The sequence below is a fragment of the Rhinatrema bivittatum genome, chromosome 3 (genome assembly GCF_901001135.1).
Source record: "Rhinatrema bivittatum chromosome 3, aRhiBiv1.1, whole genome shotgun sequence".
NCBI classification, from domain to species: Eukaryota; Metazoa; Chordata; class Amphibia; order Gymnophiona; family Rhinatrematidae; genus Rhinatrema; species Rhinatrema bivittatum.
The window spans coordinates 296058646-296073056 of NC_042617.1; the positions used below are offsets into that span (position 1 = coordinate 296058646).

A 14411-nucleotide genomic window follows, 5' to 3' on the forward strand; every position below is an offset into this window, starting at 1 on the left:
GAAGCTTCTCTGGATAATTCAGGTTTTTGTTTTTTTTCTGTAATTACTAGGGCAAGCCTCATCAGAGGCTTAACCCTGCAGTGTCATTTGTTTTCTTAGCATAGGTCTCTTGGAAGATAAGCAGTTGTACATCTTATAATGAATCTGTTCTAAAATTTCATGTTGGGAAATGCTTTTTTTTCCAGAATCTCAGCTGATAACACTGGTAATGTGAAAGGATTCAATATGGGTATGTATTCTTTTTACTTTGCATCCTTTTGCTGACCGTCTCTTTTGAGATCCTACAAACCATACTCTGCTTTTTTGCTGTTTGAAGTTAATCAGCTTTTGATCTCATCTCACACTGCATTCAAGTTACGTTGCAGTGGTAGGTAAAGCACTCTTATCATGTATTAATGTTAACTTTTATAAAATGATTCTAAGAGATCTACAGTTTGATTTGTTGAAATGGCACACTAATTATGCAAGAAGCATATGTTTTAGAAATATGGGTGGTTTAGTTTTATGACTTGCTGTCTGACCTTGAATAAATTACTTAATCTCTGTACTCTGACTTGGGGCCTGATTTAATGTTGAGCATTAAAATTATATGCTGAAATTCAGCACACAGTTTAATGCATGTACTAAAAAAAAGTTTACTCCTGATGCATTAAGCTAATCTTATACTAATATATCTGGAGTTTTAAAAGTGCATTAAATCGCAAATGTATGTACAAACCTGAGTTAAAATGTGCACTCTTATCTTTTACATATACTGAGTACATGTTTTAATTGGGGATGGGGTGAAAAGATAGTCATAGATTCATATTTTATGCATACAAAACATGATTTGTGCTTTTTTTATTTTCCGTACATAAAACATGAGGTGCGAGAGGGACAGCAGAGCTTGGCAGTAAGACCCAGCAATATGGTGCTGGTGGTTTTACCAGAGCACTATGGCTTGGTGTACGAGCATGGAGCAGGACGAGATGGTGGTGGTGGGGTTTGAAAACCCATGGGCTATGACTGGTGACATTGGGCTTCTATACCTATTCTGCTGCATTGTGCACATCTGCTTCCTGCCCTGCTACCGCAGCATCCATCACTGCTGCTGTTTCCAGGTCTTATGCTGCAAGAGCTGCATCACTGCTGCTGGCCCATAAATAATATGGTATGGAACATCCTACTGTAGGACTGGCGGAGCTGCGTTATCCCCAGGGGCAGAGTGGTTGGGGGGTCTTTCCCAAGAGGACCACTTGAGGGCCTTTGATCTACAAGGGGAAATCCTTTGGGATCTGGAGGAAAAGAAGGAACAGAAGCTTTGGGCCCAGCCTTACCCCACAGAGAAATAAGAGTTTCTGTTGAAGAGCGGTGGGCTTGGCTCCACATGCTGGAGTGGAAGCCTTGGTGGGAGAAACATGAGGCTGCCCAGCTAGTGTGGGAGATGGAGGAGGGGGAATAAGGAGGGGTCAATGGAGATAGCAACCTGGGACCTCCTCGAGGGCAGAGAGAAAGTGGGGAAAGAAGAGGAAGAGTCCCCCTGAATAAATCAACAAAGATAGAAAAAAAGTCTAACTCGTGATCAGATCATGTTTTGTACACAAAAATAACTAATGCCTTCATTAGCATGGAGGTGCACTAAGCTGTACACACATTGTTGTGAGCAAAACTCCTTGTTACATCGAGAGTAAGTGGTATGCACAAAAACTCTGTGTACAGCTTAGTGTACCTTTTGACATTGGGGTCTTAGAGTGTAAAGTTTGTGGACAAGTACAGTATAACCATTTAAATTTTGTGTTTTATGCACATAAAGGAGAAATTTTCTTACCTGCTAATTTTCTTTCAATGAATCCTGCTACCCCAGTCTAGACAGGTAGGTTATGTCCCTCAACCAGCAGATGGAGGCATAGCACACAGTTTTCTCTGTGATGACATTGCCACTATATAGAGGTGTTGCAGCACAGAGAAACTAAATAGAACACTAACGTGAAAAATAATCTAAAGCCAAACACTCCAAAATTGAGAGAGAGAAAGTCCTTCTGGAACAATACCTATCTCAATCTTACAAATAAAGTGGAACAGGCAAGGAAAAAGAAGAAATCAGAAGTAAAAGGTAAGGAGCAAAGTAGATGAGGGAATAACTTCATCAAATATTATATACAAAGCAGGCATATGACAACACTTGTTTCCTCCTAATGTGGCCAAACGTCCTGGGAGGATTCTGGACTAGTGACCTGCAAATACTTAATGAGAACTCTGCATATAGTGAGAAACCATGGAGACTTATTGCTTTCCTAACATTCCTCCTTAGAGAAGGCTGGTAAATGTTACCTTCGGAAGGAAACAGGGGACAGGGTGAAGAGATACCGAATCTGAATCAAAAACTAGGAAAAAAAAATCTCTATATGAGAGCCTGAATTTCAGAAATATGCCAAGCAAAACAACCACTAGGAAAAATGTCTTCATGGACAAGTCCTTAAAAGAAGCGTGTTTCAAGGGTTCAAAGGGAGCCAGCAAGTTAGGATCCCATTGTGGACTATTGGTTTAAAGGAAGGCCAAAGGTCTTTTCACCCCTTGAGGAAAACAGAACACATCTGGATGGGAAGTAACTGGGAACCCCTGAACTCTACCCCTGAAACAAGAGATTGCAGCCACCTGAACCTTCAAGGAATTTAAGGTTAAGCTCTTATCCAGGCCCATTTGGAGGAAAGATTAAAGTAGAAGGGATATTGGAGTGCTAAGGAGAGATCACCTTATAGCAAGCTTCAAAGATGCACCAGATTCAAGAATAGTCTAAATAAGTGGAAGGCTTATGGGCTTTCAAAAATGTAGAAATTACCGATGCTGAATATCACTTCTTTTTCATGCTTGACCTTTCAAGAGCCAGGCCACAAGATAAATTGGAGCCAAATCCTTCATGGTGATCGAACCCTGAATGAGAAGTCCTCGAGCATTGAGGCCAGTTTAGTAGCATTCTTATTAGTTCCGTATACAATGGTGGCGTTGGCCAATCTGGAGCCACTAGAACCACACAAACATTCTCCAAATCTATTCTCATTATCCTACCTATCAGTGGCCAAGGAGGAAATATGTATAGCAGCTGCACCTCTGGCCAATGCTGCACCAGGGTATATATATCCTTGGCTCTGAAGCCTCTGCACCAACTGAAAAACTGGAGAAATTTGGCATTCTTGCAGGTTGCCATCAGGTCCATGTGAGGCAACCTCCACCGAAGTACAATCTGTTGAAAGGCATCTCGACTAAATTTTCACTAAGCCAAATCCAGGATATTCTTGCTCAGAAAACAGGCCTGAATATTTTCCTGGCCCCCAATATGAGCTGCCGACAAGTGAAGAGAATGGTCCTCTGCCCAAGGAAACAGGAGATCTGTCTTCTTGGAAACTACTAGACTTTGAGACCGTTGCAATCCAGTGCGCTCAGCCGAGTAGTCAGATGTGGGTTGAATAGGCGCTAATGAATCCCCTAATGCAATAAGGGGATCAGCTCCTATTCAACATGCGCCCGATGCGGAGTGAGTCTAATAGCGCTAATCACATGCAAATGCATGTGATTGACACACCTGCCTGGAGCAGGCGTTAATTGCTGAGCCACTGCTTTTCTGTACTGCCTCCTACTTAATATCGTTGCGATATTAAATAAATTTAAATTAAATAGTTAAAAATAGAAAAACAAAACACTGGCAGTCGGGTGCAGGAAACAGACACTCGAATGACAAGCGTCCGTTTCCTGAACCCCCTGGCTGTGTGGCTGTGCAACGTTTAGGAAAACAGACACCAATAAACTCTGCGTCTGTTTTCCTAACCGGCGGACTGCCAACGGCGATCGGGTTCTCTCTAGCATGGAGGTGCTAGGGGTGTGCAAGTGACCCTAGCGCCTCCTTGTTAACGCGATCTCCTAATTTAAATATTGCATGGTGCCCCCCTTGGGCGCATTAAGAAAGCTGGCGCTGACTGTTCAGCGCCCGCTTTCTACTCAAATTTATTGCATCGGCCCCTTTTGGTGCCACCTTGTCTGTTCACATAGCCATGATTTATCGCATTGTCTGAAAGCAGTCTGACCGCTTTTCCCTTTTATCAGGAGAATAAACTGGAAAAGAGCTAGCCTTATCACTCTGGTCTCCAATCTGTTAATGGATCAATAAGCCTCCTCCTGAGACAATAGATCTTGAGCTACCTGGTCCTGACAAAGTGCTTCCTAACCCATCAAATTGTCATGATGAGGGTCCATTAAATGGCATCCAGTCTCGCCTCCCTCCACAAAATATTTCCCTGTTTGAACCACCAAAGAAGACTGCACTTTTTCACCCCAGAAAAAAGGAAGGCAATATTCATAATCCTGAGAATGTGGTGACCATCAAGACAGGAGCAAAGTCTGAAGAAGTCTCATGTTTGCCCTGGCCCAGGGCATTAAGTCCAGTTTGGCTGCCATTGAGCGGACAAGCTGGAGATAATATCATACTCTTGGAGTTCTCTGAGCAGAGAACTTCTGGACCTGCATTACTAGTTTGGATATGCTTTTGTATTGAACCTGGTACCCAAATATTCCAAGGACTGAGTAGGAAGAAGTTTGCTTTTTGCAAAATTGACTACTTAGCTCAAGCTTTCTAAGATTCACACTGCTCTGGACACTTGGAGCCCCTCCTGGAAAGACTTGGCTCTGATAAGGCAATCGTCCAAATAAGAGTGTACCAGAATACCTTTTTCCTTAAAAATGCTGCCACTACTGTCATGACTTTGGTAAAAGTTTGCAGCATGGTGGCCAGGCCAAATGGACGTACTATGAACTGATAATGCAGAAACAGGAATTTTTGCTCTTCTGACCAGCTAGGAATGTGAAAATAAGCCTCGGACAAGAGAAACTCACCTGTTCGCATTCGCACTAGAATGGAGAAAATGTTTTCATTCCGAAGTGTGACAGTTTGCTGTTCACACCCTTTAAATCTTGAATAGGCCTGTAGGAGCCATCATTCTTTAGAACAACAAAGTAAATTGAATGTTGCCTGCAACCCCTCTCAGACAGAGGGACTGGAACAATAGCCTGTAACAGGAGAAGTCTTTCAAGAGTAGTCTGAAATGCTGCTCACTTGGAGGCTGAAGGACATAGGGATACTATGAAAGCATCAAGAATGGGAGCAGCTAGCTTTAGAGAATAGCCAAAACAAATGACATCCAAGACCCACTGGTATGATGTTAAGTAAATCCATTCCTATCAGAAGTACCAGACAGTGAACCTGCTATACCTCATTGGGTACTACGCCCAACCCCTGAGGAGCTATATGAGTCCAGCCTTGGCTATTCGAACACTTGAAAGCACTGGATTATGCTCTTAGGCTGGAAGGAGTAGACATAGCCCTGCTTGCTAAGACTACAGGGTCTGGAGTTGCAAAAGCTCCTTTGATCTCTACCAGGCTAATTAAAAGGAATGCACTCTGTCTTCACTGAGCCTGTTTGGCTTCAGATCCCCAGTTTCACTAACTATTCTAGATCTTCACCAAACAGCAATCTCCCCTTTAAAAGGGAGCTTGCCCAGCTTGGGCTTTGACCGTGAATCAGCTGCTGAATTGTAAGTGAGGAAATCGTAAAGGGCATCCATGAGAAATGCTCCAGCCGACTCCATTCAGGCAGCTTCTTTTCTCTCCAGGAGTTGCTGAATCTACTGCAGTAGAGCATGGGCCACCATGCTGTTGCAGATCGAGACTTGAACTCCAAGGGCTGTTGAAGAAAATACATACTTCAGAGCAGTGGTTCTCAACCTTTTTTCGGCTGGGACACACCTGACAGATGGTTCTCACATGGGTGACACACTGAACATGTGACCGTACGGGGCAAAATGTAACTATACATTCTGCATCCTCAGGAACCCCCTTGACCCCCAAAAATGGGTGCAGAGCAGAACTAGGGCATTACCCGTACAGCTCACCATACAAAAAAAGATATTCTGGATCTGATGACATCTCAGTAAAAGCAAAACAAACTCTTTTTACTGGCAAGCACAATACCCCTCCTTATGAAAAGACAGTAATTTACCACTACAAATATTTAACCAGGCCCTAAACATTAATACACCTCCTATTAGGAAAACAGAGCAAGCCAAGCTGCTATAGATAGATACCCTCTTAGAAATAATAGTAAAACTATACTAATAAATGTTACAAAATAGCTGATGAACAGAATAATATCCAACAATTAAAAACTCATAAAAATTATTAAAAATTGTCCAAATATCAATAAAATATTTCAAAACAGCAGACACATCACTTCATACCCAATAATTAAAATGGCAGTCAGTCAAGAAAAATAAACTTAAAAAGCTGCCTTTACTTACCCTCTCCAGCAACTCTCCTACTCCTTTCCCTTGTAGGCCAATAGCACTTACCAGAAGCAGCAGTGGCTGCTGAAGCTCTGTCCTCACAGTCCTCTTCCTTAGGGCCCACAACCAGTCACAACCAGTCTCTGTCTCACACACACCAGTAACTTCCCTAACTAGTATCTCTTCCTCACACACACACACACCAGTCACCTCCCTGACCTGTCTCTCTCTCTCTCTCTCTCTCTCACACACACGTCACCTCTCTGACCAGTCTCTGTCTCTCCCACACACACACCAGTCACCCCCCTGACCAGTCTCTGTCTCTCTCTCTCTCTCACACACACACACCAGTCACCTCTCTGACCAGTCTCTGTCTCAAACACACACACACACACCAGTCACCTCCCTGACCAGTCTCTGTCTCTCTCACACACACACACACACCAGTCATCTCTGTGACCAGTCTGTCTCTCTCACACACACACACACCAGTCATCTCTGTGACCAGTCCTTGTCTCTCTCTCACACACACACACACCAGTCATCTCTGTGACCAGTCCTTGTCTCTCTCACACACACACACACACCAGTCACCTCCCTGACCAGTCTCACTCTATCACACACATGCTCTGTCACTTAACATACAAACTCTCACATACTGTCACTTACAACCACACACACACTGCCACTCATGCACCCATTGTACCACACACACACACAAAGCTCTCACTCATGCACCCAGGCACGCATTCTAACACATGCACACGCAAAGCTGCCACTCATGCACCCAGGCACGCATTCTAGCACACGCAAAGCTGCCATTCACCCACCCAGGCTCGCATTCTAACACGCGCGCACGTAAAGCTGCCACTCACGCACCCAGGCACACATTCTAACACACGCAAAGCTGCCACTCACGCACCCAGGCACGCATTCTACCACACGCACACGCAAAGCTGCCACTCACGCACCCAGGCACGCATTCTACCACACGCACACAAGTTCACATGGAGCCTCTTCTCATTCTTTGGCCCAATAAGCCTGGCCTCCGCTTCTCAGCCGCCTCTCACCTGACCTCCGGCGGCATGCAACGTCTCTCCAGCCACCTCTCGCGGTGCGCAGGGTCTCTTCACTCTTCAGCCTCTTCGTCTCTCCATTCTTCGGCTGCCGGCAATGGCACGCAGCATCTCACCATTCTTCGGCCCCGCTGACGGTAGTGCACAGGTCTCTTCAATCTTCGGCCACCGGCAACAGCGCACAGCGTCTCACTATTCTTCAGCCCCGCCCCTAGGGAGAAGGGAAGCACAAGCGGGGCACTGGAACACCGGGAGCCGTGTCGCGACACACCGGTTGAGGACCGCTGCTTCAGAGGAAGTTCAATCTTCCTATATCCTGAGGATCCTTAAACGAAGCACTACTCTCCACTGGGATAGTGGTGGTTCTAATAATAGCTGTGACAAAGATATCCACCTACGGCATCTGAAATAAGCACTGAATTACTATCTGAGGGAGGGAATACAGCTGAACAATATTCTTTACTCCCTTAAGATCACTCTCCGGGGACTCCCATTGAGAAAACACCATTTCTTCCACTTCCAACTAGAAAGTAAAAGCCTTTGTCAACTTACAGACCCCTTTGATGATGGGATTCCAGACAGGAAGTTCTTCCACCTTGGAATATCTAATTCTCAGAGAAGATATTGCTTGATCAATGAGAGGGGCAATTTAGTCCCTATGGAAAAGGCAAATAATAGTTATCTTCCTTTATTAGATGCAACTTCACCCTCCTCCAAGGACACACATCTGGCAGAGGTCAGCTGGTCCTTGAGGGCCTTTGGAATATCAGTTGGTACTTCTGGAACCAACTTGGGTCATTTAATGGGCACCTGGTCCTTGTGCTGCACCCTGGAGGAAGAACCCAAGAAGGGAGAATGTCTCTCACTTCTCCTCAGGTTTCTGAATCGTGCAGAAGACCTGATGCAAAAAAATTAAAAAAAAAATTCTAGTGAAAATTTCTCAGAAAATGGAACAGTCTGGCCCAAAGAATCAAAATTAACTGTTGCGCCGACAGGCTCAAACACCAGAGGGTCCCTAAAATCCTGGGATGACCTAGAAGAACGCTGCTTGGAGGCTGAAACTGCCTCGGGAGAAGGGTTCAAATGGTGGTCTTTCCCACCAAAACTAGTGTCTCTGAGACCTCGCTTAATCTGCTTTCTGAGCACAGCACCACAAGTACTGCATTGTCCTCACATATGGGTGACATCATCGATGGAGCCCTATCACGGAACACTTTGACTGGCACACTGAGCATGCCCAGCATGCCACTAACCCTGCATCCAGCAGGGGTCCCCCTTCAGTTTCTTTTTTTTTTTTTTTCCGTGCAGCAGTTGCCTCGCGGTTCTCAGGAGCTCTGAGAATTTCTCACAACTTTTTCCCTCACGGAACTTTTCTTGAAAATTTCAAAACTTTTTCCCCATCCTGGGGTCCCCATCGACCGTCGACCTCCGCTAACGCTGATAAGTTTTTACCTTGTTCTTTGCGGTCGGTTCCCGGCGGTGCTATCATCTGTGCCCGATGACTGCACGCCTAAGTTATTTTTTCAAAAAAATGGCGACCGGTTTTCGGAAGTGACCCGAGTGTCCGAGGACTATGTCCATCATGGACCCGCATGACGTCTGCGTTTTATGCTTGGAGCCTTCCCATGACGTCCAATTGTGCACCAGTTGTGTCCAAATGACTCCCAAAGGCCTCCGGGACCGCTTAAAAAAAAATGGAACACCTATTCAAATCTAAGCGCTCAACCCCGTCTACTCCGGCTAAGAGTGCACAGAGTCTGAAGCCGTCTTCGTCATCAACTCCATCTCCATCGACGTCTCAGCCTTCACCGGCATCGTCACGTTCAAAGCTTCAACATCATTGTCCTCTGTGCCAGAGAAGGACCGGGCCGAACACAGAGAAAACCACTGTCATTGACACCAACGAGAATGCTCTTTGGGAGTGGGCACCGACAAACCATCGACATCGATAGAACCACCGACCAAAAAGTCCCGGGGAGAGGAGACCCATCCTCCTCTGGACCCGGGTCACAGAGAGGTGTTCCCCCACCTGCAACGGGGCCGGGACTCCACAAATTCCAGTGGTCTCTCCAGCACCGCCTATTGAGCCTCCAACCCTGGCAGCTGTGTTAACACCAGCTTTCAAGGAGGAATTGGACCGGATGGTCCAAGAGGCAGTTCTGCAAGCACTTCGAGGGTTTCAATCGCCACCAGCACAGACTCCCATGCCGAAGCCTGACCTGGCTCCACTCTTTGAAAGGCTAGACGCCCTTATCGGCGCACTTCCATCTGTGCCCGCTCCTTCTGGACTGGCGCTGCCTCCGGGGCCATAAATTCCTCCACTTTCATCGGCACAGATTCCTCTGTCGTCGGATGATGAAGAGCAGACCCCGTCGATGCCGGACCCGATTCCGGGGCCTTTGGGTATATTTCCACCCCGAAGACCATCAAAGATGCCGATGCCATCGGTGCCTCCCCCTGATCTGGCTGGATTAGGGCAGTTACGTCCATCGGAAGATCCACAGGGTGGAGGGAGACCAGCCATATGATCCCTGGGGTGATGATTCCTCTGACTCTCAAGATTCTGAGGACATCCTATCTGAGCCTTCACCTCCAGAAGAAAGACACCACTCTCCTCTAGAGGACCTCTCGTTTGCCAGCTTTTTTTTTTTTGTTTTAATCATTTTTTATTAAAGTAAGCAAGATACCATTCTTACAACAAAAACAGTAGAACGTAATAAACATTGACAAATCAACAGAGTGTGTAACATAATTGAAAGACAAATTTTTGCTTCAATTATTTTTAGATATAGGTGTGAATTCCCATCCACCCTCCCACCCCTTCTGACAACAATATTTAAAATTGAATATTACAAAAATCCGGAAAAGATGTAATAATATTAATGTCAGGAATCGAGTATTAGGAAATGTGTATAGATTGTAAACTATATGGTGGAGCCGTACCCACATAGTGCTAGCCATGGAAGTATATAATCAGAATCTAAAGCTTGCTAATAATCTTCTTGACATATGGAATTGGGTGCTACATGTTCGTCTTTCATGCTTGGACCTCCAGCCACTGTATGTAGGCTCTCCATGTTTTAAGAAAGGATTGTAATTTATCATGATATACGGCGGTGAGCCAAGCAAGTTGATAAGAGCTGTGTACCCTAGTTTGTACCTTGGCAAGACTAGGCACCAGAGATTGTTTCCAGTGCGCCGCAAGTGCAATTCTCGCTGCAATAAACACTTGCTGTGCAAAGTGCTGTCTCTCTATTTGACTCTTCTATGGGTAAGGTCAGTAGAGCATGCCATGGTTTTATTTCTAACGTGAGTTGGAGGACAGAGGCAATCCATTTAATAATTGCTGGCCAGTAATATTTTAACTTCTGGCATTGCCACCAAATATGATAGTAGGTACCCACACGCCCACAGCCTCTCCAACATCTCTCTGACACGGAAGGTGCAAAGCGGTGTAGGATTGCAGGGGTATAATGCCATCGATACAGCATTTTGTAGCAGTTTTCCTGCAGACTTGCCGAGATTGAACACTTATGGGTTGTCTTAAATATAAGGTCCCAATCTGCGTTCGTAAACTGGTGTTCAAAATCAGCAGACCAAGCAATTTGCTGTCGAAATAAACCTGTAGATTTCCCATTGAATAGAGCATATGTTTTGGAAATGAGACCCCGCATGTTATGCGCATTCATACAAAAATTTTCAAACAGGGAAGCTGAAAAACGTATGACGTTATTTCTGGCCGCCCTTTTAACAAAATGGTAAAATTTAGCATAAAGCAAGAAATCTACTTCTACCAGATGATAGCATGATCCTAGTTCCTCTCGGGACATGAAAGATCTCTGTATCTGTAAGTGTTCAAGATGGGTAATACCAGCAGCTGCCCATATTGAGGACACCCCAGTCTCTATTTCCTCTGGGGAAAAATGCCTTTTTGAAAAAGGTGAGTTAGTAGAGTGTGTTGTTCTACTCCTACTAATGATGATTTCCATCATGACCTCACCTTTAAGGAGGTATTTAGGGCATGAGGTATGTGGGTGATCCCTCTCCATGTGGATTTGTGTTGCCACTGTAAGGCCGTCAAAGGCATACTCCCAAGAATTTCCTGTTCTAACAATACCCATTGGAGAACAGCTACAGTTCTGTAAGACTACCAGCGCCCGTAATTGGGCTTTACCATAATACCACTGTAGATTCAGCACACTTAGACCCCCCTGCTCTTAGTTAAAATAAGGTTGCCCTAGCCACACTAGGGGGTCTTTTATGCTATATGAAGCAAAAAATCAATTGCTGCCACTGTTTCAATATAGAGGATGGTATGAGGATTGGGATGGTTGTGAAGGAATATAAGAATCTGGGTAAAATATTCATCTTAATGATGGCTATTCAGCCCAGCCATGAGTGTGCGTTCCTCAACTAGCACCCCATATCATTATTAATAGACTTTATGAGTGGAATATTGTTCAATGCATATAACTGGTTTATGTGACTGCCAATACGCACTCCCAGGTATTTTAACGCTGTTGTGGCCCATTTGAAGGGGAGAGTTTCCTTAAGGGCAGGTATGTTGTGCTGAGTCAGATTGATATTATGGATTTCCGATTTATCATAGTTCACCTTAAGACCTGATACTGTGCTGAAAGCCATGAGTTCATGCATAACTCCCTGTAGAGAGAATCCGTTAAAGTGAACATGATATCATAGGCGAATAATGACATTTTAAAATGATGACCTTTCTCAAGGCCCGTAATGTTAGTGGCTGCTCTTATACGAGTTGTGAAGGGTTCCAAAAATAGAGCAAACAATAAGGGTGAAAGCGGACAACCTTGTCTTGTGCCACGCCCTATAGGGAACGAGTCCCCATAGCTCCCATTAATCTTCACTCTAGCCAGGGGTTGTTCATATAGTTTCTTAACCCATTTAACATAATGATTACCAAAACTCATTTTGTTTAATGTCTCAAAGAAGGCCAGTGAACTAAATCGAACACCTTTTCCGCGTCAAAAGAGAGGAGTACCGCTGGAATATGGTTATGATGAACAAAATCAATAACATCAACTATCCTGCAGACATTTTCAGCAGCTAGCCGCCCAGGGACAAAGCCCACCTGATCAGGATGTACTAGATGCGGAAGGACCCCATTTAGTCTTGCCGCCATGACCCGTGCTAGAATTTTCAGGTCTAGGTTAATCAATGAAATAGGCCTATAGGAGCCACATAATATTGGGTCTCTACTGAGTTTAGCTATAACAGAAATTACTGCAGTATTGGCTCCTATAGCTATAGAATCGACTCCCCGGAGGGAATTAAATATGTCCGTGATAGGCCTGGCAATAGACTTCGAAAATTTCCTGTAATATGCTCCCGTAAGGCCATCTAAACCCGGGGCCTTTCCCACCTTTAGGCTTTTTATGGCCATAGTGATTTCCGAGATTTCTATTGGTTTATCCAAATACTCTTGGTTGTTCAGGGGAGAGCGCCAGTAGAGCCACTCAGTCTAAATAGTTATTGATGGCAGTATCGGAGATGATTTCTGGGGTATATAACTGAGTGTAGAAGTCCGTGAAGGACTGGCGAATTCCCTCTGAGGTAGTTTCAAGGGTTCCCCACCCATTGCGTACCTTGGCTATTAGTGTCTGGGCTCTAGCAGCTTTCAATCTTTGAGCAAGATACCTCCCTGACTTATTGCCCCCTTCAAAGAATTGTTGTTTAAGCATGGTTAATTGATGACTAACAACTGCATCATCAATCACCCTCAGCGAAGCTTTAACCTTGAATAGTTTTTGGTATATGTGTGGGGAGGCAGTTGTACTATGTTGTTGTGTCAGCTTATCTAATTCTAATAATAGGCACCGACGCTTACGCTCACGTTTGTTATTGCAAGTGGCTGCCCTGGCTTTGAATAAACCTCGGACTACAGCTTTTGAGCATTCCCATAAAACAGTGGGAGATATATCCTCTGTACTATTGATCCTAAAGTACTCCTGGATTTGACAGTCAAGTTGGCCTACAAAGTCAGCATCTTTTAAAAGACTGTCATTAAGCCACCAGGTGTGGAAACCAGTATCTGGGTCTCGCAGGTTAGCTTCCACCCAAATGGGAGCATGGTCTGACCAGGTGATATTATCAATCCCCACTTTGCTAATGACATTTTGTAGAGTAGCGGAAATAAAAAAGGTAATAGATCAGAGAGTATGTATTGTGTGGTGTTGAGAAAAAAGTATATGAGTGTGATTTTGGATATCGCTGGCGCCATATATCAACTAGACTCCACCGCTCCAAAAAATCGGACCATTTCTTTCTCATACCTGTGAGGGAACTTGATTGTAAGGAATTATCCAATTTGGATTCCGAGAAGCATTAAAGTCCCCCACCAAGGATGAGTTCGCCCTCTGCATGCTGGACAAGGAGTTGATCAAGAGATTCTAAAAAGGGCGTGTGGTGGGTGTTAGGGAAGTAAACATTAAGGAGAGTGAAGATACGGGTACCTACTCATATTTTGAGCATTATAAATCTGCCTATAGGGTCTAACAGCCTGAAAAGCACTTCATGAACAAGAGTTAGCAATTAATATTCCTACTCCTGCAAACCTAGAATTCTTAGTACTAGCAGCCCATCGTGAATACGTGTATAGTGATAGGTTAAGTAAACGTTCATAATGTTTTCAGATATTAGTTTCCTATATGAAGGCTATAGCAGCGTTTTGAGATTGTAGCTCCTTTTTTAATAGCAAACGCTTCTGTGGGGTATTCAAGCCTTTCACATTAAGTGACATCAAACGAGTGGCCATCATTGTATGTGCAATATGGACATGTGCATTTTTTGGCGAGCTAGGACCTCTATGTCCGATAACTTTAGCTCTTCTTTAAGCCTTCCTACAGAATACATAGCATGTGTAATAATTAGCAAACATTTCCCATCTTTTTCTGTAATATAATAAAAGAAAAACCTTGTTGTAAGTCCCATTAATCCCAATATATTCCGTCTTTCACCTACGGAATAATATACTCCGTGGGATCCAACAATCCT

The 14411-nt window shown here is 44.4% G+C and overlaps 1 protein-coding gene across 10 annotated transcripts in view; it reads left to right on the top strand.

The window, feature by feature from the left end:
* The window catches only part of SENP1 (SUMO specific peptidase 1), a 458603-nt gene that overhangs the window by 42588 nt on the left and 401604 nt on the right, over positions 1-14411 (top strand). For all 10 annotated transcript variants that reach the window (XR_003855556.1, XR_003855557.1, XR_003855558.1 and 7 more), the window contains exon 2: positions 186-229. Coding sequence is in view for 7 of the 10 variants with exons in the window: in XM_029594995.1 (XP_029450855.1) it covers positions 226-229 (4 nt within the window). In the remaining 3 variants the exon portion in view is untranslated. The remainder of the gene's footprint in view (positions 1-185; positions 230-14411) is intronic.